This window comes from Paralichthys olivaceus, chromosome 1, assembly GCF_024713975.1.
Source record: "Paralichthys olivaceus isolate ysfri-2021 chromosome 1, ASM2471397v2, whole genome shotgun sequence".
NCBI classification, from domain to species: domain Eukaryota; kingdom Metazoa; phylum Chordata; class Actinopteri; order Pleuronectiformes; family Paralichthyidae; genus Paralichthys; species Paralichthys olivaceus.
This window is the reverse complement of record NC_091093.1, coordinates 4,538,350-4,562,500: the sequence shown is the minus strand read 5'-3', so window position 1 is coordinate 4,562,500 and position 24,151 is coordinate 4,538,350. Positions and strand designations below refer to the sequence as shown.

General features: G+C 43.2%; 1 protein-coding gene and 1 long non-coding RNA gene across 3 annotated transcripts in view; one reads left to right on the top strand and one right to left on the bottom strand.

The window, feature by feature from the left end:
• Positions 1-4,808, bottom strand: part of LOC138411342 (uncharacterized) — a 25,141-nt gene extending 20,333 nt beyond the window's left edge. The window contains exons 1-2 of the long non-coding RNA XR_011243982.1: positions 4,670-4,808; positions 4,429-4,519 (exon numbers count right to left, since the gene is read on the bottom strand). This is a non-coding gene — a long non-coding RNA (uncharacterized lncRNA). The remainder of the gene's footprint in view (positions 1-4,428; positions 4,520-4,669) is intronic.
• Positions 4,809-5,321: 513 nt separating this feature from the next.
• The window catches only part of tshz3b (teashirt zinc finger homeobox 3b), a 33,680-nt gene continuing 14,850 nt past the window's right edge, over positions 5,322-24,151 (top strand). Inside the window, exons 1-2 of one of the 2 annotated variants that reach the window (XM_069531005.1) lie at positions 5,322-5,461; positions 5,927-6,433. In XM_069531005.1, coding sequence (XP_069387106.1) covers positions 6,394-6,433 — 40 coding nt within the window. In that variant the 5' untranslated portion in view covers positions 5,322-5,461; positions 5,927-6,393. Of the gene's footprint in view, positions 5,462-5,830; positions 6,434-24,151 lie in introns of those variants that run through there. The other variant, XM_020079670.2, reaches the window with a different exon arrangement.

Here is a 24,151-nt window from a genome sequence, read left to right as displayed (position 1 = left end):
GTCATTGGGATATCGACAAAACCTTAACACTACATAATAAAACAGTCTGTCTCAAATTGAGGTGGGTTAGGTAGGAGGCTGTGGCCAACAGCCACAGGCACGGCCTAAGGCTGAGGAGAAGAAAATCAAAACCAGGGTGAAAAATCACAGATTTCTTGGAGGAAGGAAAAACAAAACATAATATGGTTTTAGTTCTATAATATAAAACTAAAATAGGTGTTTAAAAGGCTTGTGGACTTCTCAGTTCAGCCTTTTCATCTCGAAAGATTTTTTTTTTCTTCTATTACATACAATTTTTACTTTTTACAAGAACTTAGTTTCATTCTGAAGGAGCATAATTGTTTTTAATAAATGTTTTATTCTCAAAGAATTCATATCACATTTTATTTTTAGAGGTTTTCAAGTGACTCAGAACCAGAGAAAATAATTTGTTAGGAGAATACTGTTAATAATTATCTATTTTATCCATTAAAACCGCACAAGCTATAAATTGGTGACCTACACACTTTTCATCAGCTATATTTATTAACCATTGTCCCACTTTTTACACTGGAATCAACGCATGCAGGAGAACGGATCAAATGATTCAGGTGCTCTGCCATAGTTTGGGGTTTAGGGGACAAATAGTATATCATACTATTTCTTTTCTTTTTTTCAATTTTCCAAGCTGCTCTGCCAACTGTCCCTCCCTCTGGCTCTTTATCCACTCTACTAGAAACCAGTGTGCCGTGAAGAAGCCGGTGCGCCACGCCGCCTCTCCACGCCAAAGTGATCATCATAGAATAAGAGGAAAGAGCGAAAAAAAAAAAAAGAGGAGGAAAAAAAGAGTAAATCACGGATGGTGTGGAGTGGTGGAGCTCAGAGAGATAAATCACAGTAGTTGTGCTCTAAACCTCCCCCTGTTTCTACTGAACCGAACGCATCTATTTGCGTTTTGAGGAGGGGGGCGGGTGCCTAATGCGCACTGTGACAATGTCCCTGCAGCCAGAAGAATGTCCACATGGAACTTTAAAACTCGCATTTTCTGATTTTATTTCTCCGGAAAGAAAGTGTATTACTCAAACCTAAACTTTTTTTTCGCACATTCATGATAAGGTGTGTGTTGCTACCACCAAAATACTGTTTAGAAAGCACGTGTCTGCGAGCCTGTTGGATGAGGTATCTGCAGGATTTCAGTCAGGTTCGAATTAACCTGCTTGTTCATCACTGAATGAAAACAGTAACAGAACCACAGGGTCGAATTTGGACACACTCCCTTTAGAGTGAGTGCCAGAACCCGTGCCATGCCGTGCGTCCGGTCCGTGAACAGGCTTGTGGGGGTCCGACCTGTGCGTAAAGACTGCAGCGGCGGGAGTCAGACGCGAGGTCCAGATCACCCGCCTAATCCCTAACACCCCACCTCACACACACGCACGCACACACACACGCACACAACTCAGGATACTGAAGGAGAACTGCATAAATGACTGACTTGTATGCGCAAAACTTGAGTTTTTTGCGCAGGCACACACACATTAATAACAATTTATAAGCTCTCCTTTTAATCATTGGTGGAATCAACATTACAACTCCCTTCATCACTTGCACCCCCCCTAATCCCCCCACGTCCTTAAACAGTCCACGGCTCAAGCACTCAAACATGAGTCATGGACGTGGCTGTCATAATATTCCTGCACGACTCCGCCTTTATAGAGTCCGCGTCCTGTAATTCCAGCGGACTCAAACATGTCACCGCAGATTTATTTCTCCGCATGACGCATATTGTTTTAAGAGGGAAGATGTAAATCTGTTCATATCATCAGTGCGACTTGGATATCACAGATTCAAACCACCGAAGGGGACAGAGTTAAATTAATTTAGCTTTAATATAAGTGATAACATATGCACCAGGCAACAAAAAAGATATACTGTGATTTATCCTATAGGCCCATTAGCAAGAGTTTGTCCATGGATTTGTGATGATTTTCTTTGGTGCAAGCAGCACGTTAATAAAATTGTGTTCTTATGTCGAGTATTTTATTATAGAATAAAAAAGAAACACGCAATGTGTGCTACAAAACAAATCCAGGAAATACAAAATGTTATCAAAATCAGAAACTTAAACACACATAGAATTAATATAAAATGTGTACATGCTATATACATCAGATATAGATATATAAAGTGTTTCATTTTACTGGACCTATAGTTTTCGAAACTAGATATTTCGATTCCACACATTTAGATGCATGAATGAGTTGTGGGAATATAAATTGTTTTCATTAAAAGACGCACAGCTCTACTTACTGTGAAATATATTTACTTTTTGTAAACTCAGCTCAGTGTGTTTATTAGTGTGTTAAACACTAATGATGCTTTAATTTGTTTTGTAATTCACACATTTGTGTTGTGAGTGACAGAAATGAATGATTAGTGTAACCTCTCTGCCCCTGTCTCACACAAACACACACACACACACACACACACACACACACACACTGCACTTCACTTTAATCTTAAAATACAAATCTGAAAACCTTGCGTCAAACGGAATAAATTCCAAAGTTGTTTCTGTTTCGTAAGAAGATGAATTGTGCTAAATTAACTGGGCACACATACACAAATAGACGCGCGTGCACGCACAGAAACACACAGGGTGTGTTGTGAAAGAATTACTAAAATATGAGAAGAGCGACAGTCTTTTAAATGGGACACACTGATGTGACACTGAAATAGAAAAGTCATTTGCCTTGTATTGGGTTATGTTGGATGTCTGATACTCACACTGCTGCTTCCACAAGTCATATTTGGACTCAGCAGCACTTTGGCGCAGTGATTTGATTCCACACATGAGGTTTGGAGAGAAGAGAGCTCTTCAAACGTACATTAGCCCTTCATCCACACTGGATGAACTCTCCAAAAACACATCTGGCACACAACGAGCTGTGAGTTGTTCTACCTGTGAACCCAAGGCAGCGCCAAACATGCTACACAAAGCCTCAGGACCTCCATCCGCAGAGCACAGCAGAGGGGAAAGTGCGTAATTAGGTTGAAACTGAGCTTAAAGTGAAGAACTAGTCTTCGTGGGGACACGGTTGCGCTTTATATAAAAATGGCAAATGTTGGCAACACCCTACAGAACTCCCCCCGAATAATCATCGTGCTGTCTGTCTTTATCCACATTAGTTAACACACTTTCCCCGGTTCAGAAGATTCAGGATTTGTCAAAAGATTCGAGAAATGTTTCAGAGGAAAGCAGGGGTAACCTGGTTTGATGCATAAAAAGTGAAACATGAGAGAACTACTGGAATATATTTCATTTAACTGGTTAATTTAAAAAAAGTTGCTGATTTTCGACACAATTGTAGGCAAAAAAATGTTTTATTTTTACTTGTTTTGACTTTTGAAAGCGACTGAAAACATGGTGACAGATTTGGTGCAAAACAAAAAACGCAGAATCCTGCAGCGTGTGAGCGCCCCGGTAATTAAGTCGACCTGTGTCTTGTCCTGTTTTTATTATACTAAAAGCAAATTTCAGATTTAAAAAAAAAAACTTTTTTATTTAAGTTCTTTACATTCGTTCGTAAAGCACCACAGCGGAGCCTGCTATAAAACAATCTAAATGTTCGGCTGACAACAAAAATAACCTACATCAGTGTCTCAAAAACTTGACGCAAGTTTTTGGTTGGTCTTATAAATATATGTAAGAGAGAATAACATGTTGACGCCACGAGAAGGGAAAAGAAAGAAAAGAAAGGAGAAACAGACAGAAAGACACTTGCGCTCCTTTCCGGGGCTGGAAACATAGAAGCAAAGTGCAGATGTGTCGCTGAGGAGCTCGTGAGGAAGTGGACTTTGTCACTCAGACGGAGAGGAGAGCTCTCCATCGCCCACGCGTGCGCGAGAGTCGCGTGTTTGTGTGTGTGTGCACGAGTGTTGTGTTTGATTGTACATTGAGAGGAGGGAGGGGAGGGGGGGGGGGGGGGGGCTGTTGTAGCATCACAAGGAATGCGAGCACGGCAGCTGTGTGTGTGTGTGCGTGTGTGTGTGTGTGTGTGTGTGTGTATGTGTGTGACACTGATGGATGCGCCAATGGAAAGACGGACAGATGCTTGGGCGGATCTAACGGCACGCAGTGGTGGAGCGGCGCACACAGTCGCGGCGAGATTAGGGCGAAAACATCCTCGATCGGCGGAGAGTCACCAATCACCAACCCATCCACCGAGCCCGGTGAGCGGAGCAGGAGCTGAGAGACTCCCCGGTTCACACGGGGAGCGACACGGGGAGGAGAGACGCTGAGCAGATCTGATTCCCTCGACGGGAACCGACGCGGGGGGGAAAGGCTGTTTCCACCGGCTTTAGACGAGCGTGAGAGACGAGGCGCAGCAGCACCACATCTGGCGCAGAGGAGGACAGGAGGAGAGAGAAAGACAGCCTTTGGCAACTCACCCTTTTAGTGCCCTCCCTTGTTCCTCCATCCTCTCTCCGAGAGTCTTTTATCCTTTTGCTGTCACCACCGTGAAGCCACTCTGAGGATAACCTGAAAAATACAGGATAACATTTTTTTTATCCACTTCACCAACTCACTCGAAGCCAAAAACTTTTATTCCTTACTGCGAGAGAAGTGGGGGAGCAAGGGCACCTCCAGAAAGCATCGAAATAACGTGCACCTCAAGGTGTTAGCGCTTACCTGTAAAGAAAAAGGTACTTTACTCCACTCAGTGCCAATAAAGGGGGACATCACTTGGAGAGGATTTTGCGCCTCTCCGGTCACTTGACGCGCAGGAGGGAGAGCGGAGCGCAGCGCTGGGAGACGCATCTGATTCGCTGCGTGGCTGATTTAAATAGCTCCTATCAGTCCACGTAAGGAAGAAAAAAGGGGGAGAAAAGTACCGTCAGCGGCCAAGAAAGTGTTTGGCAGTGGGCGCCAGAACTCGGCTGATCCGTGCGCTCCAGCGAGCCTGCATGCATGGGAGCAGCCTGAGCCCGTCACCTCCTCCTCCTCCTCCTCCTCCTCATGTACATTATTACAACAAGGGAGACCCAATCAAGCACGTATCTCATCGATTCACGCACACGCGCGCGCAGCTACACAACCACACGCACGCCCACACGTGCATACGCGTACATACCGACTGAGTGACTTGGCCTCAGCGGATTTTTCAAAGCGCTCTCGGACAAAATAACGTGAGCCGTGCCAGGCAGGGCAGCGTGTGGGCGACCAGTCCCGGCCGTCACCTCCTCCTTTTCCCTCCTCCTCCTCTTTTCTCCTCCGCTATCGCTCCTGAGAATTAACAAACTGAAAAAAGCTGCATGTGGCTTTGTTTTTTTTCCTCTCACACCGCCGCCAGGACTTGCCAGAGGCGAATGGATTTTTATGAGATGCTTTCAGGCACGTTTCAGCTGGTCCACCTCTTGGCTTTGAATTGTGCGTGATTGCCGGGAAGCTCATGGATAGCGCTGCGGAGGATCAGCCCCTGAAGTAAGTGTGCGCATTCCCGTTCACACCACGCTTGTCAGCCTATTCGCGTGCTTGTGAATGATACTGTATATGCGTGTGTTTCTGACAGGCTCCCTCCCATGTGCACGCATGTCCGCTCCCCTCTTCTCCCCATCTGCAATACCCCTGATATTACGCACGTTTCAAGCCGCACAACCAACGGCTTGTGATTTACCCCGGTGGTTCGCAATAGCCGGGGCTGGAATAAGGTGGTGAATGACAGAAGGAGTGAGAGGGGTAAGAGAGTCAGTGGGGTAGGAGAGACAGAAAGGGTGGGGGAAGAGAGAGCGAGGGAGAGAGAGACAGGGAGCTACGTGACGCCTATCAGCGGCGGAGAGGTTGAACCGTAGAGGAGGCGCAGGGCTTCAGTTGTGTCAGCTCTTGATGTGTTGTCCCCTTGTTTGCGGACTTTTGACTGACGCGATCATTTGGTTTTGTCTCTTCAAGCTTGCCTGTTGCAGCCCCCGACGCCAAACAGAGGATCACACGGAGGCGTACGGTGCTTTTTTAAAGAAATTCTCCCGTCTGGTGTTTTTCTACCGCGGAGCCCCCTCTGTTCCTGCCCTCACCGCGTCCATCCGAGCCGGAGCGGGCGAGAGAGCGACCGAGCCGCCGACGGAAAGAGCAGCCAGCCCGGGGGGAGTCACGCTGGTTTCCCGCCCCCCCCCCCCCTCCCTCTCTCCCCTTTTTTCTTTACTTGTCTTCGCATCTACTGGCTCTTTCTCCTTTGATTTGTTTTTGCGATCCAAAACTGCACATTACCCCTCCTCCCGACGAGCACCCTCCCCGATCTATGTGGGAGCCCTGAGAGCGCACCCAGGGGGGCAAAACTGTGTATCAAAGCTTCGCGGATTCCCCAGGCAGCCTCGGATCACCGGGGCCAGAGAACTCCCCGCCGGGCCCCCGAAGCCGACATGCCGCGGAGGAAGCAGCAAGCGCCGCGGCGCGCCGCAGGTACGCACTGGCTCCGGTTTGCATGCAGTTTACCTCTCTCACTCTCTCTCCTTCCCCTTCCCTCTCTCTGTTTGTGTCTCTCCCTCCTCCCCGCCTCCCCATTCAGTTACTTTTCATTGATATTTGCCTCACCCACACAGTAACATTTATGTAACTGCAACAACATCCTGTGTTGTAGAGCCAACTGTAAAAGTGCAGAAATCTAGCACCCCTCTCATACGTCTCCCAGCTCCACTGACCTCACCGCAACTTTTGCCCTTTCCTATTTGATTTATACTATAAATTCTGCAATAATTACAACATTATAATCACAGTGAGCGACGCCTCTGCTAAAACATCTGGAGAAGAGTTTTCATATTTCCATATTTCACCCTTAACTCCAAAGTTTTATATTTTTTCTCTAAGTAATCAATAAGCAACAGAAAGGTCATCCATGATGTGATGTGCACTTGGTCAATTAGTTGATCAACAGAAAAACTGTCTCCTTTTTGGAAAATCCGTTCATTGCCGCAGTCACTTTTCAAGTAAAAATATTAACACATGCCCTTTTCAGAAAAAAAAAATCATTTTCTGCTTTTGTCTCTTTGCTGTGCATCAATGCACAAACTCTGAGTTTTACTGGTTGGATGAAAGGAGACATTTATTGACGTCACCTGAGGCTTTAAAAACTGTGATGTGCATTTTTTTTTTACAATTGATAAAAAGAAGGGAAATCATTTTAAGATTAATTCCAACTAATCAATAGTCTAGTGATTGGTATCTTTCATACATGTGAGTCCTGGGAAGATTTGGTGGTTTACAGTGTGGTAAAAGTGGACTTTCCTGTTATTACAATTCACGGTCCAGCCACTCGATGTACTGGTACATTTTTCCTTATAGAGAGAGGGACAGCGTGAGAGTTTTCAGTCCTTTTCATTCTCACTCTTGGTTTTCACTTCGCCTCAGGGAACTCAATCTTTTATATATCTTTCCTTACCTCTTTTTACTCTTTCGCGCACCCTCCTTCTCGTCTTCCTCCTCATTCTTCTTCCTTTGACTGTGGTGTGAAAGGATCTGTACTGGAGAGGTGTGGTAGAACCCAATGGTCAGCTGACTGTCATAGAGGCCTCTGATGCTTGCTGATTTCTTTTGGGGGAATCTGATTTAAGTCTTAAATATCTCAGTATTTTACAGGAAGTTAAATCCTTTTGCCACATTTGTCTCATAACTTTCTATCTGTGTTGCTTTCTCATTAAAATGTTTCTCTAATAAGTCTAATAAATTGTTTTAATGGCCAACCAGTAATACTATTGTGCTGCTGTAATATCCTCTGCGGCAATTTGTAATGTTTGAATATATTGTTCAATTTCTAAATATATTTTATCCCCGCTATTCACATACAAACTTATCTCAAAGTATGTTCTCAGTCTGTGCTTTCTGTTTCTCTGAGACGTTAATGTAGAAACCTCTCTACCATCCTTGTTTTTCATCAGGGCTCGGTCTGTTTTCTTTTTCTCCTTCCCTTCGGTTTCTGGGAAAGACTTTTCTTATAGTCTAAAGATTCTTTCACAGCCTGGTGAGGCGGTGCATACTGGAAGAGAGCTTTAATGGACAATTGCCATCTTTGATTTGACGCCTGATTGATCGCCTGTCATCTGGCCGAGCCTTTGATCTGTTCATTCCCGATAAGTGTCAATAAATCTCCCCTCCCTCCAGCGCCCCCTTCTCGCTCACTCTGGTAGCAAAGCGGGGCACTGCTGAAGTCACGTCTGGCCCTGCAAACTTCTAGCCATCATTTAATTGAATCTTTCTATTCTTCCTTTTTAATCAGGTTAAATTTTCTACTTTTTTAAATTTTTTCCTTTGCCTAAGATTTGACGCAAATAAAGAAATTAACTCAGATTTTAATTCATGCTTCAACCGAAGTGGAGGGACGCCTTTCGTCTATAGATCAGATCATTTTCAGGACATTTCTGTTGTCTTGTCTGTAGCATGTGGCTTTGAAACACTAAGAGTATTCCTAATAATTTATTCATGACCTTTAACATTTCATTTTAAGCCAAGCAGAACTTTGTTTAACTCTTGAGCAAGAGCAGCATCCACAATTGCCTTCAGTCTAATGCTAACACACACACACACTCACAGTTTTAACCCATGTAATTACATCAGTGCAGTGGCGCATGCACACAAGACATGCTGCAATGACTTTATGCTACATATAAACAACAATGCAATACTTATTTTAGCAGGCGCGAATGGAGTGGTATGAAACAATGGAACTATTAGCCTAATCGTGAGGCAGAGACTGCTTTGCTCCATCAGAAGGAGCCGTCACACAGACTCTGTTTCATATTTGATTTAATTGTCTGCCCTCTCACAGCCACATTCATCAATGGCCTTAATGGTCAATCAGTGGCTGAGAGAGAGAGGGAGAAAGATAGAGAGAAAGAGAGTCTCATGTATTCTCAACCCAGTGCCTTGCTTGATCTAAATGTTTTAGCTAATGGACACATGGGTGGGGGCAAAACAATGGATGGATGGATTGATAGATTGATGGAAGTCTTTTTATTCAGCTGGATTGAGCCGGAGAGAAAATAAGGGATTTATTTCTTTCATGAGCGGACAAGAACAAACACGAGGCATGCAGGCAAAAGAGGACTTTCACTTCTCATTCTTCCTCCTCCTCTTCCTCCTTCCATCTCCTACTCCCTCTTTCCCTCCCTCTCTGGCACACAGCTGCAAGTTATAAGGTTGAGGAGAACTGCATGGCACACGAAAAGTGATGACAAATTGATTGCGCCACACTGATGGCAAGAGTTATGGGAGGATGGCAAATGATAGGCCTTGATTAGGAGCTTGGGGTGGGGGTGGGCTGAGGGGTATAGTTTTATTTTATCTCTTCCTTTCTTTCACTTTTTCCTCCCCTTTATGTCACTGATTTGGTCTCTCTGTCCTGCACCTACACAATGAAGCATTATTGATGGGTTTGCGGTTAAAGGCAGTGATTCATTCAACCATCAAATGTGTTAAAATGACAGAAACTAGTAAATCTGGTTAAAGGTCAGAGTGCTTAGTGAAACGTTCCTTTTTCTTTTGCTGATTTGGAACTTTTCGCACTTTGTTTATTACCAAATCAGACCATATGTGGTTCCATGTGAACATTGAGCACCCAAACTCTGCCACAGGGTTCTGGTAGGATGCGGCTGTAGAGAAGAACAATTGGTTTCACTTTACACAATTCTCCATCTATCTCTGTCCTTTCCGTGATCCCACACACTCTTCCTCTTTCTCTTCCCAGCAGACCTCTCTACTTCCCCCACACTACCACCACTAACAAACACTCTTCCCAACCCGGCGACGGAGCGCACTCAGCCATCTAAAAAGAAGAGTTGTTTTGCCAGCTTCATTAGCGTTCCCCTAATTAGCCGAGCATCTGATGGATCTCTGACAGGCCTAATGATTGGAGATGACAAGCTCCGCACACTGTCACGCTCGCCAATTAGGTCTGCAGCGTCGCTGGATGTAATCAGCTTGATCTTACACCATCCTTATTTGCCCCCTCACCCCCCACCCACTCACACCTTCTACCCGTCTTTTCCACCCCACCACAGGTGAGAGTTTGGACAGCTGTGTCATGGTGTGTGTGTATAAGTGGAGCTTGATGGGTAGAAGCTAATCCTGGTCGCTCTTAAAATTAGCTGTGAGAATGTTTCGTGGAGCAGACCAGAGAAATTAGTTTGTTAAGATGTTGACATCGCATGTGTTTGTGTGTGTGTGTGTGTGTGAGTGAGTGCGCACGTACACATGCAGACATGGATAAGCCAGGGTGACCACACACACACACACACACCATTTTCTGAGGTATTTATTTTTTCAGTGCTCCTGACATCAGGGAAGGACAAAGCTCAGACGAGCAGCAGGCTTTTGTCCGGTGCCTTCAAAGCCAGGCTCGAGCAAACAGATCATTGTTATAGGAGAGGAAGCTTAAACATCAAACACAGTATATTTTTCTACCTGTATTCTTTTTTTATAGTTCCTTATTCTACATAATTACAGTATGTCCTCACATGTGAAACAACCAATCTATTGTTTCAAAGCTATGTAGGTTATTTCAAATGAAGGATGTTTAGCAGTAATAGCCGCATGCTGTTAACATAGCGTTGTGTGTGTGTACGTGTGATTGTGTGTGTTTAAAAGCGTATTGTCCTCCTATGAGCCCACTGCAGATTGATGACGTTGACACTGGTCATTATTAGCTACTCAATGACACTTTCCCAGAGTGGGGGGATTTTTCACCCGAGTTGATTTTTCAGAAACACCTATCATCAGCATGGTGTCCAAAGAGGCTAAGCATGATTTATGTAAATATTAACATCAAGACAGATCTGGTTCTGTCCAACAGGAGATAGATGGCAGCCGTGGAGGAAAAGCAGCTGATTTCTGTGATTTCTCTGCCTCCCTGTGTGTGCACGTTTATGTGTGTGTGTGTGTGTACGTCTGCGAGTGTGTGTGTGTGATTGATTGTAGATGAGAGCGAGAGATTAATCACGCTTGATGTGTGTTAACGTTGCACTCGCGGTGGATCTAAGTCGAGATGCAGTGGCCCATTTAAATGTGCTCGCTCACACACACACACACGCACGCACACGTTCACAGGAGGGCGCGGGTACACTCACACACATGCACAATGCAGATGCACACATGTTCACACTGCTCAGCTGCATGTACCAAACATTTAAACAGGATTTTTGTTATTTATTAAAGTACAAGACATCTGCTGTTTTAAAATGCATTTTAACTGAGAGGTGGCCACAGTGAAAATATATTATATATAGTATATATTATATTAAAATATACTGTCATACAGCCCATCGTCTCGTCCAGTGGATGGTAATGGGATCTGATGAAACAGGTCATGGTAATGAAACTAATAAACCTTGATGAATCTAATAAAGGTTGTGTTAAAATACATATATATATATTAGATTATAAATAGCATTTTTTATACAGCGCTTTGCATCCACTCACTATTCTACAGCTGTTTTAGGGAAAGGTAAATTATTATCATACAAACCATTTTTAACATGTTCAGCTCACTGTGCATCATATAACAGAAATAACTGGAACTACCCGTCTCTGCATTTTTTGTATAATTGCAGTCGCAAAAATATTTCAAAATCAGATTTTTTTTTCTTTTGCAATCCAGTATCCTTCTTAAACATTTCAAAGTTCACAAAGAAAATGAGCCATAAGAGCCAGTGGAAGAATTGAAAGATGAAATTCAGGAGGTTGCTTGAAGTGAAAGTCGTCTGCTACAAACTCCTGATGAGGTGGACACATTTAAATAACCCCCCTTCAAAGTTTTATCATCAATATTTTTACTGGACAGGTTTCAGGAGTAAATCGACCTGCGGACAGATCAGATCAAGGGAGAATGAAAATGAAGAATGAAATTAAGTGTAGGATGTTTCTAGTTTTCTGTTTTGGTGCCGTTCTTTTCTTTTTCTTTAACTATTGCCACGAATGAAATAGTGTGTGGGATATAATTGTAGTCATCAAACATTTCTCCCTGCCCTCAGCAGGCCGTCTCTGACTAAAACGTATGATGTTTCCTAACTTTTGCACGTATGTTAAGCTGACAGCACCCTCTGTTTCAGTCAGTGTCGGCGTCCCAGCCTCGGTGCTGCTCCCTGCATTACTTTGTGCAGAGTGAGTCTTTCCCAGGCAGCTAACTGACACTGTGATTAGTTATGGCCCTTCCTCTGCTTTTCTCTGTGCTCCTGCCCCACTACGCTCTGCCACAATGAACCAAGAGAGAGACGGAGAGAATGTACTGTATGAAGTGGGGGAACTGTTGCATAGTTAAGTATTCTATCATAGGGAAAGACAGAAAGGGAATGAGATTGTAAAAAAAGATTATGAGCATGGGCAGGAGAAAGTAGAAGTGAATGGAAAAGCAAGCGAGTAGACAAATGACAATCATAGAGCGAGAAAAAGAGGGAGGGAGGAAAGGAGGGAGGCCGGGATGGAGGGAGGCGAGCGAGAGCTTCCTTTAGGATAAGTGGCTGATGGTTTATAAACAGTGTTTCTTTTCCTCCCTCTCCCAGAATCTTCCGTCATGGCTCCCATTAGGTTGACAGCTGTCAATTAGAGCTCCCTTGGTCTGGCGCACTGCACTTTATTGCAGGCAGTTGATGCTGTCATTTTGCTCCCAGTTTCGCCTTGAGCGTTATCACGAGCGCTCAAACAGTCAATAGCTGATGCATCAGCAGTTATTTCTTAAATTGGCTCACAAGACTGCATCCTGCACCCCCCCTCACTTCTTCGTCTACCCCCTCCCTGTTCTCCTCTTTCTCCCAAAAGACTGTTTTGTGAGAAGAGAGCAGTAGATTGTGCCTGCATGTAGAGGGGAGAAACATGCTCAAGTATATGCATCTGTATCTATATTTTTTCAGTTGATTTTATTTTAGGTACAAAGTTTACGACAAACCTTAGATGCAAGAAAACATGTGAAGGAAAGGAGACAAATAAGGTTTAATATATTTATTATATTATTGTTCATAATGGCCTCATACATGTAACAAATCAGATCTCTAAAATAGCTGTGAACTCTACATATTCTGACTGCCATCAAAATAGCTGACACTACGCAAAGCAAGTGGGATTCCAAAGTTTTTATTTGTCACATAATCATAAAATATACGCACTGAAATGCAGGGTCACATACTTATGAGACTGTGCTAAAAAAAAAGGCCAATATGCAATAAAGATTAATACGTAGAATAAGAGTGAACTCAGGAAATAAAAAGAAGTATAAAAGATTTAAAAATCAAATTGAAAAAAACTTTAAATATAGGTAATAAAGATGATAAAATCCCAGTGTGTATTTTGGCCTGGGATGAAGGAGGGCACCGCAAATTCTCAGCTTGTAAAACATTTGATAGTTACAAGGAAAATGCTTTGAGTGTTGCAAATAGGCTGTTAGAATATTGACTGGGAATCAAAATGCCGATGGCTACTATTTTCATTATGTTACTGTTTTGTGTAAGAATAAGATTCAAGCTTCATGCCTCCTTCCATTTAATATGAAAAGTGAAACCATGGAAAAAACGTCAAATTCACCTGTAATAATAGCAATCAAAGGTTATTGGTCCAAACCCAGCCAGTGGTTCTTTGATCAGTGGTCTGATTGGCTGACAGGCCCATGTTGAGAAAACTGCTTAAACAGGGATTGGAGTAAAATGAGTCTGATTTTACACACACACACACACACACACACACACACACACACACTACATATCCTGACGCAAGGCAGGTGTATGTGTATTTACTCCTTCAAATCCACAGCAAGTTTTACTACAGATCTGTCTTATGTTTCATAAATAAAGACGCTAAATTATGGTTTTGATCATCTTAGAAAAGAAGAAAAATGTTTTGTGTGTGTGAGTTTTGTGTGTGTGATAAAGGGGCCCATGGTGTGTAGGGAACTGGAAGCCCAGTAGGAGGATGAGACATTGTTAAGACAAGGTGTGTGTGTGTGTGTGTTTGTGTGTGTGTGTGTGTCTTTTGAGTGTCATCTGGGCTTGGCTCCAGGTCTGGGTTTCTTCTTACCCTCAGTGGGGGTTTCCTTTATGTCTGCAAAGTGTGTGTATGAGTGTGTTTGTGTGCACACTATCAGGGCCATTTGCTTCCCTTTCCCACGGAGGCTTTGGCTCACAAGACTGGCAGCCATCAGTCTTGTTTGTGTGTGAGTGTATGTGCGTGCTTGTGTGTGTGTGAGAGAGAGAGAGAGAGCGAGAGAGAGAGACAGTAGCTTTCATAAAAGGCAGGGGAGCCAGTGAGGACGCATCCCGGGCCCTGGTAATCAGGGCCAGCCTGAACTGACATCCTTCTCAAACTGACAGCGCCTTCCTCTTTTCTCCTCACTCACACACACACACACACTCAGCAGAATGGTCACCACTCAGTCACTACCAAAAGGCCGTCCTATTCCTCCAGCATGGTCTGATCCGTTTCAAAGGCTGCAAAGTAGCGTTACCCACCACAACACTACAACTGTGTCTGAAGGTTTGTGAGTGAATCAGGGAAATGCACGGCTTGATATGGTCTCATCTTACAAGGATGTGGAAGCCGACGTGCGTATACAGTGACAAACTCACCTCGGAGTGTGTCTATTTTGTGCGTGGTTTGAAAGAGGTTTAAGAGGAAAGGAGGCAGGTGAGAGGAGAGAGAGAGAGAGAAAGTCGACCATGCTGAACAGAGCGAGAAAAGTGAGAGAGATGCGAGAAGCTGGGAAGAAGGCTGTTTTATTTTATACTGCGAGGGCCTGTTGCTAATTAATGTTTCTTGGTCGGTTTCTGTCGGAGCTGAGTAATGTTTTTGATCTTTATGCCTGATAACTGCATACCTAATGAGATTTCAAAGCTGGTGGAGATGGGAGTTGCTGCTCCCTGCAATTATTGACAGATGCCTTTTCTCCGCCACTGGCTGCCGCGCCATAAATCCTTCCTCAGTAATGAGCTTGAGAAGTGCCACCCTGCCAGTGAGCTAATGAAACCGAGCAAGGGGGGCCGCCTGCGTGCGTGAGGGTATTGGTGTGTGTGTGTGTGTGTGTGCATGCGTGCAAAAGAGTGCATCACACTCCTCTGACACATTTTTTTTCTCTTTAAATGCACTCTGCAGATGTCAGCCAACTCGCCTGCTAACGACAAAGAAAGAAAAGAGGCAGGAGAAAGATAGTCGGTGAGGAAGATCGGGAGAAAAAAGAAGAAATACAAAGCAGAAGCCTCTCTCTGTTTCTCCACTTTATGAGAAGTTTAAGGGTGGTGCTGGGGGCTGCTCAGGTTACAGCCCCATGTTAAGGCTATTTGTCTAGGTTTGGCTGTTTTATTTGAAATACTAGTATCTCTGTTGCCAAACGGGACTGTGATTAATATCGTTGCGCCCCTCTCGCCGCTTGCCTACCCGCAACCAGCAGTTGCTTCTCTCTCTCTTTTTCTTTTTCCTCGATGAACTCTTCCTCTCTGTAACTCAGCCAGGGAAAGTGAAGGCCTTGAAAGAAAAGAGAGTGAGAAAAAGGCATAAGAAGAAAGAGAGAGCACGAGAAAAAAAGGAGTAACTGAAAAAAGAAAGGCAGAGCGACCTCTTCTTTGCCCCAAACACGCTCAGCCAGACAGGCTATCTGGTGCAGGTTTGAGCGCATGTCCGTGCGCTCACATATTAGACTGTGCATTGATGTGGTGTGTTTAAAGTAGTTACGTGGATGCATGTGCTGTATTTTTGGTGCATGCTGGGGGGGGTTTGTGCGTGTTTTCAGAAATCAGAGGAGAGCAGCGAGTAGACGAGCACCGTCTCACTGCCAAACAGTCGATTTCCCCCTCTCATTGTCCCCACCATACATCACAGACCCACCCTTCTCTCCTGACACAATGACGTGTGTCATTTATCAAACTGGGCTTTGCCAGGCCCTCACATGTGTGCGTGCACAGGGGTGTGTGTGCACATATTTGTGTGTGTGTACGAGCGCACATGTGTATTTCAGCGTTTAGGCGAGTTCCTTCCTTCTGCCTCTGAGGTCCTCTGGGGAAGGAGGGAGGAATTGAGGGATGAAGAGTGAGGAGGAGAGGGAGAAACAGAGAGAGGGGGATTACTGGTGCTGAATGAGTGAGTGTGTGAGAAGAAGAGGGTGGGGGGGTTGGAGGAAGAAATCGGCCTGGACTAGTTTCACTAATGTTTTGGCTCGGGCCACTTTCCATATCCCCTGTGGGTGATCGGGAGGAAAACAGCATGTGAATGTGATATTTATACAGCAACTTTAAATAGTATTTTACACACAATTACTCACATTTCTCATGATAGATTACTATAGATTGTAAATCACACCTCCATTAATCTCCTTGATGCATATGCAGGCGTGCACTTGTGTTTGTGTGTCAATAACAATCTCTGTATGTCTCTCACCCATGCTTATGTGTGTTCAGGGGGTTGCTTGCAGGCGTGTATCAGTCACAATGTCTTATCTAATGCGCACAAACACACACATTCGTGTACATGCACAACCACTCGCAACTGCACACAAGGGTCTCCCAAGGGTTTGGGCAGTGCAGTCTCTCTCTCACTTCACTTTTCCCTGATTCAAAGGGAGACCTTATAGAAGATGGATGCCCCTTAAAAAAAGTGCCCGTTGATGGATATGAATCTGGCGCTGCCATTCATCACTGCTATATTATTTAGACTGGATCACTACAGAGCTGTAACCTGAGCTACAGCTTCGTGCTTGTGTGTGTGTGTGTGTGTGTGTCTATGGGGACTTGGCAGGTAAAGAAGGGGGTGGGAGGAAGAGGGGACAGTCAGGGTCTCAAGAAAGGAAGGGAAAGGGGAATAACAGTGAGGGAGGACAGGAAGTGACCAAAGCTTTGCAACAAATAAAAACACAAAAGAGAAAGAAGGTACCTCACCAGGCATCTGTAACCAGCCCCTCATCCCTGTTCATCGAGCAAGGCACCAAAGCAACATCAAACGGGACCATGTTCCAAAATGCTCCCCCATTAATTCAAATGGAAGTTCAGGACTCAGAGTCGCCCCCTGGCCGAGCTGCCTGACGTCGTGCTGGTTTTCCACACGTGAATGTCATGAAATGAGTTACATTCAGCTTTTTTAAAAGAATTCTGAAAATGCAGTTATTTGGAGGGTGAAACATTTTATATCAGCGTCTTTTGTAATATGGGGATACAGTCTATTTGGGTGAAACACACGTCACAATCGCCTCTTGGCCTCACAGCCCAGTGCTGTTCGTGGTGACATGCATGCATTCCTTTAATGATTAGGTCTGAAGAAGGCAATGAAAGAATCGGTGCCGTGTTCATTTCTGATCGTGGCCAATGAAAATTATCACCAGATTCATTTTCAGTAGGAATTGTACACAGTCAAAAATTCTAGATTATGTTTGGACATTTGCACAAATGTATAATTGGCTATGAGCTCCGCAGCGTTGCCATCCTCACCTCGAACAACCACAATACATTACAAGGATGTGTCTGCCAGTCAGTCACATAGCAAACACAGTAACAGTGGCATGTATATCGACATTTTAATATTTAAATAAATCTATGTACACAAATATAATAATATTATAATGTAAAATACCGTTTGTGCTATTTTGATAATTGTTTACTGTGGTGTGTTCAAACCCCTGAGTAGGCAGCACTTTCAAAATGTATAACTAACACGTATCTATATGTTTCTTTATGCTTTATACTCTACAAGGCTTTCGTACAATCACAGTTGGGTCACCATCACAGATATGGTATCACCAGATCACAGATCAGTCTGCAGTGAAGTTTTCACTTTCGTTTCAGTTTTTAGCTTTACAGGTTCTGTTGTTGTTGTGGTGGTCAAAAGTGATTCAATGCCACACTCTGGATCATCTGCACTGTTTGATATGGGACTGTTTTGTCACCAAAAGACAATCGAACACCTTATTGATTATCTGATGTTCCTTTTGAGCAGTTGAGCTGAAATGAGTCCATAAAACAAGAGGATACGTAGAAGTCAAGATGGGAAGTAGAAAAAGAGGAGGGAACAACAACAAACTATGTTTCCCTCTCAAAACTCTTTACGTATGTAACCATTTTGAATAACATGGTTTGCCCTCCCCCCCCTTCTCTTCCCTTCCCTCCTTCGCTCTCTTCCATCTCTCTCACTCTTCCCTGGCTTCTACTGCGCCAAGGCAGATGTGGTGATTTATTGTGGCCATCCATCTCTCGTACTCATCCATCACCGGCCGGTTGCTAGGCGATCATGGCAGCAGCTGTTTGCTTTTGAGTTCGACAGAGGGGCCGTCAGTCAGCGGCGGCAGGTGAAAAGCATTATGAACGCGCCGTTGTCACGCCGAATAATTAATCAAAGCAGGGAAAGATAATTAAAAAGATATGACCCTTGCCGGTACTTCGCCCTGGGTTTGCCCAGGAAGAGAGAAGGGGAGGAGGGGGAAGGAGGTAAAATAGAAAAGGTGAGAAAAAGAGGGCTCTTGCTTTTGTCACTGCCTCTTTGCAGTAACTTTGGACCCCCCCCCCTCCCCCCCTACACAGAGGAGTGGAATGACTGAGTGCTGATAAAACAAGCTCTCCTGTTAGTCAGTGCCACCGCTCTAATTAATTAGGAGGAGATCTGCGAGGAAAAGGAGTGAAGGATTTCAAAAGAGAAAAAAAGAAAAGGCAGAGAGAAGGAAATAGCTCTTCAAACTGGTGTGGATTCATCCGTCACCTCCAGTCGCACTTATGCAGCTATAGACCAGACTGAGTGATAAGCCCCTGCTCTGTCAATGTTTCAGAGATGGCTTATGTTTTTTATCATTTTAAGTTTTTTCTTTCTTTTGGAGAATTTTACCACGAGGGAGACAAATGGAAGAAGAAACGAGAGGCGAGTATGACGTGACAGAAGCTTGATGTCTGATTTAGACAGAGAACCCATTAAGGTGTCAGGATGCTTCAACTATCGTGCTAAAAACCATCTACCTGCTATCCTGTCTCACTTGTTGTCATCATGGGACAGTAGCTCCGCAGTGTGACGGGCCTGTGTCTGTCAAGTTGCTGACTGCTAGTAGGAAATGTTCTTTTTATTTTTTGCATTAAAGTAAGAATTGTGTTGTTTCATAAAAAGCTTTGAATCCCTTTTTCTTAAGAGACACACTTGATCAGACCTTTTGTTGTGATAATGGATTTCTAGTAGTTTGTTGTGGAACGGAACCTTGAAGTTCTGCTTTTACTTTGGTTTACGACTAGGACCAAAATTCAAAACACTAAACTTAAGAACATCAGAAGTCTGCCACAGTATATTTTTTACTAACACACTAACATATCCAAGAAGATTTTTGTGTAGAAATGGTGTGTGTGTGATGAAGTTAGTTATTCTGGCATTACTGTGTGACTCCCCATTGGGAGTATCCTTTGCAGCTGTCAGTTCCACTTAAAAGCACCGTGAGTACAGATTATGAAAGACTTTTTTGTTATGCACAGGAACAATTTGTAACTCTCTGTTCAAAACATAAGTGATCAAAAAACATGGGATTTAGCTAGGTGGAGGCTGATTAAAATGTTTAGAGAGATTTCACAAACCTAAACATTTTATTGCCAAAGATATATAAATTGAGGGTGTGTGTGCGTGTGTGTGTTCATGTGTACATTTTGCTTGCACGCTCCACTTAGCTTTCATATGTGCATTTACATCAGCGCTGAAGTATTAGATAGGATCTCCAGCCTTCTCCTCTGTGTCACATCTTTGATCTCCCATGCCGGGTCCCTGCGTGTTTTGACACCCCTCATTTTCTCACCACCATTTATTATCTGGAGTTTATACAGAGCGAGCGCACCGATGGAACCAAATGTTCTGTAAACACCACCAGCCAGGCTGAGACATAACAACAGTATGGGAGACAGAAATGCAAGCACAGGGCCAAACAGACAGAAAGACACAAACAGGAAGACACAACCAGATGATCTTATATTTCACATATTTCACAGTGGTCAAACTCCATGAGAAGATCAACTCTATTTAAAGATTTATAAGATTTTTAAAATGTATAAGATTTCCCCTCCCTGTGATCATTACTGTTTGAAATATGTCAACATATAATGACCTATTTATCAGTGGAAACATGATACATTTTGTGGTTCTTCTGTCTGGAATTATTTGTTGAAAATGTAACAGAGGAACATTGGAGGTATGTGTCACCCAAAGCTTCATTGTTACCGTAACAACAAAGGTCATGCATGTGTTCTGATACAGATACTTGGTAAGTCACTTTTTAACACCCTCTGTTTGTACCTCTACCCTGTGCAGGACACAGCATTTATGAAGCACTACATTTATTAGTAGCAGTGGAGTGACCAGGAAGAGATTGTGGTGGATGGTGGGCACACACCACGGTGTGGAATGGAGTGGAATGGTTGGAAGACTTGTTGGTACTCAAGGTTGTTTGTGGCCTTAATGTTGCTACGGGGTGGCGAGTTTCTATAATGCAGTATCAGCATCAAAAGTGCAGTTTATTTACAGAAGTGTTCTGCTGGTCTTTGTTATCTGTTGCATTAGCATGAGAGAAAAAAATCCCCTAAAGAATGAAAAGAATCATCTGACGAATGGCCCAAGAGACAAACTGTGGTCCAGGAGGGGAAAACTTTGCAGAACTCAAGTGTGAGAACAGAGTTGTAATGGAAGTCTGGAAATTACCACACTGCCACTATTATCATCACCATGTGAGAATATGAAATACCAGTAGGCTGCCTTTCATCTTTACTGTATCTTATTTACCGGCAAGTAACTTGATTATTTGTATTCATTGTTCTTTATTTGTTAATTTTTGGCTATCATTGATTTCCAAAAATCAAAAAGTCTTAAAAAATGACATCATTTTCATGATGTGCATTGTTTTAAAGGCTTGGTGTAAAAACAGTCTTTGATCTATAAGAATGACCAAACTAAAAACCTTTTATTGAGGGTGTAAATGATATTCTCACATAGTTTATATAACTGGAGATAAAGACAAGGAGGTAGAGAGAGAGAGGGAGAGAGAGCAGAGATGGAAGCAGCAGACAGAGCATCAGTCAGCATTTATCATTTTGCTTTCTACCTTTTCTGGCACTCTTCCAGGATTTATTTTGCCTCAAGTCTTGCCCCAGGTTATATTCAGGCTCTGTCTCTCTCTCTCGAACTCTCTCTTTTTCTCTCTCTCTCTCTCTCCCACACACACACATGCAGAGAGAGAGAACAGAGAAGTGTCACAGAAATGAAAGCCTCTGATCTGATTGAACTAAATGAAAGAACACGGGCTATTTAAAGGCCCATTGGCATCACAGGATCATGAGCAATCCACTGTGTGTGTGTTTGTCTTTCATTAGCACTTATAACCTAGTCAATAGACACTTGATTGGTTAACATGTAGTTATTGATTCATTGACCATTATAAGCTGGGCTGTAGCTTAAGGCTCTAGCTGTCATGGTATTAAACATGACTACACTGCTACTGTATGAGAGGAATCTACCCTCGAACACTCACACTCTTTTCTGAAGGCCTGAAAACAGGATACATTTTCATTCATGTCCTCCATTTAGTACGACTTGAATGAAATGCAATCTGGGTGTGCGAGGACCAATGTCATGACACCAAAACAGTGGGGGGGGATTTCTGAGAAATCAATTAATTGTTGATCATTTCTAGACTCTAATCGCCTATGAGTTTCAAAACATTCCCTGCAATTTGCGTTAAATAATTCCCTTATGTCATATGGGCTTCATTTCACTTGGCCATGCGGCATGAATCATCGCCACACGGTTTAAGCCAAAGCAACCATTACATATCTCAGTCAAGAATTTCAGAGATTAAGACGGATAGATCCGCTCCATCATGGGACAGAGGCTGCGTCACTGTGGAATGAAAGTGAAATGAGATATCCACTATTCCAAACAAATCTAATAGAATCTAATAGAAATGTTATTGAAGTTATCTCCAGGCTTTAACTTCAATGAGGATGTAAATATTCAGCCCTGACTACGGCATAGTTTGTTTGCTGGTGCACAGAGCATTAAATTAAAAATAGCCTGAGCCCTTATTGAAAGATACAAGCTGTGTCAACCCATGTTTCTTTTTTCTTCCCCCAAAGTTAAGTTCAGCTTTGAATGAATGGTCTTAATCATCAACATGTGTAACATCAGATGGTAAAACACTGTGCAATGCTAATAACGTAATTTCTTCACGTCCCTTCAATTTGAGCTAATCAAAAAGCCAAAATTGTCTCCTTTTGGTGCTCGTGCATTTAAAAAAATAAATAAAGAAAAAAGCTCTCTGGTCAATAAGTCGGCACGCAACCCATTTTATTATTCGCAGTGCCGAGGGTTATCTGGTGCAGAGACAGTTTTTTGCGGTGTGGTTTTTTTCTGTGATCAAAAGGCTCCTTTACTCTTATAGTTGAGATTATTTCATTAACACCACAGGGCCTTCTTACAAGAGGAATACAGCAAGTGTTGGTGGATTCCATAGACCAAACCAACAATTACACATGTTCGATCACACATCGTACCGACATGGAGTGTCTGCATGTGTGTGTACCATGTGTCTGTGCATGTGGGAGTTATGTTGTAAATCACACTAATCAATTGTAGCCGGTGTCAAGGCATGGCAGACATGGCAAACGGTCTGTTTTACATTGGGGGTGAGTGGTGGTGGTGGTGGGAGGGGGGTTGGGGGGGGTGTATGTATGCAGCTGTCACATGATGTCCTGCACACAGCTGTCACAAATCACAGTTATGTGTCTCCAACACCACAGTTAGTGTGTTTATCATGTAAGTGTGTGTGTGTGTGTGTGTGTGTGTGTTAGCATGTGCATGTTTATGTGATCCCTTAAGGTTTGGTTGCCATAACAGCACTCAGAGGTTGTGAAGTAAGGCTAGGCCCTGTTTGCCATCTTGTTCCACCTGTAGCCTGGGTTACATGTCTCATATGCTGAGGTGGTTTTACAGGTGAACACACACACACACACATTAACATGCATCTTGTTGATCCGACCACAAGTGGATAGCTCTTAGTACATCAGTTCACACCTGCCATTAGAATGTGTCTCCACACGTGTCTTGAATGAACACTTGTGATCGGATCTAATTTCCCCACTCTATATGCAAATAAACATGTACATCATTGCTATTAAAAACCAAGCAAATGCAATGTTGCTATTAGTGAGCAGGAAGCAGCAAAGCCTAGTCTGTCTGAAATTAAAGGAGAGGAAGAAGAATTCAGACTGCGTCTAATTCTTGGTTTGTTCCAGGCAAATCAAATCACCCAAGATGTTTGGCACATTCATAATATACTGTACATCAATGGGCTTTTACAGGCAGAGGACATCAGGTCAGTAGGGATTCTTATTTAAGGCACAATCATATTCACAATGCCACCAACAAGTAGCTACATGCATCATAAGCCACTTCCGAATGTGGCCTGAGTGATGGAAATGCTCACGGGTGTATTCACACCTGTACTGAGAACAGTCTACTTGTTAACCGCATCAACCAAGATGCATGTTAATGCACAGCCACACTCTTACACACACACATTGACATTAAAAAGACCTTTCTAATCTTTTTTGCTGTTCTTCAGGCCTAATTACATGGTGTCTCCTTCCTGACAGAATTCATAGCTGTGTATTTACTGCTGTGCTAGAAATGCACACATACTGTCACAAACACACAAATCCAGTTCTTTGAAACTGAAACTCCACTCAGACGCACGCTGCAACCCGTGGCCAAGAGGAAAGGTGTTGACGCTTTGATCCATCATGTACCGTGCCTAGAATCAGACAACATTCTAACAACACAGTAATTACACATCAAGGCCAAGAATAAATAACTATATATAGTTCTTAGGTTGCATTTTAATTGCATGTTACTACAAGGATGATGTAGGATAAGTTGAAAGTATAGAAATGATTAGGAAAACATCAGCAAGTCTTTATAGGAGGGTGACATGCAGGAGGTACTCAAGCTACAGTATCAATATATTACTAAAACTCACTTTTGAAAAATATTTAAACAATGGAAAGACAGAAAACCATGGGACAGTTTTTTATATAAACAGGTTTTGAAATTTTGCCGAAAAGGAAAATGTGTTTTTCAGGGGTGCAACTAGTCATGGAAACACACATTGGAATGGTGGCAACTTAATTGTCACTCAAGATTTTTAATGTTAGAATGCAG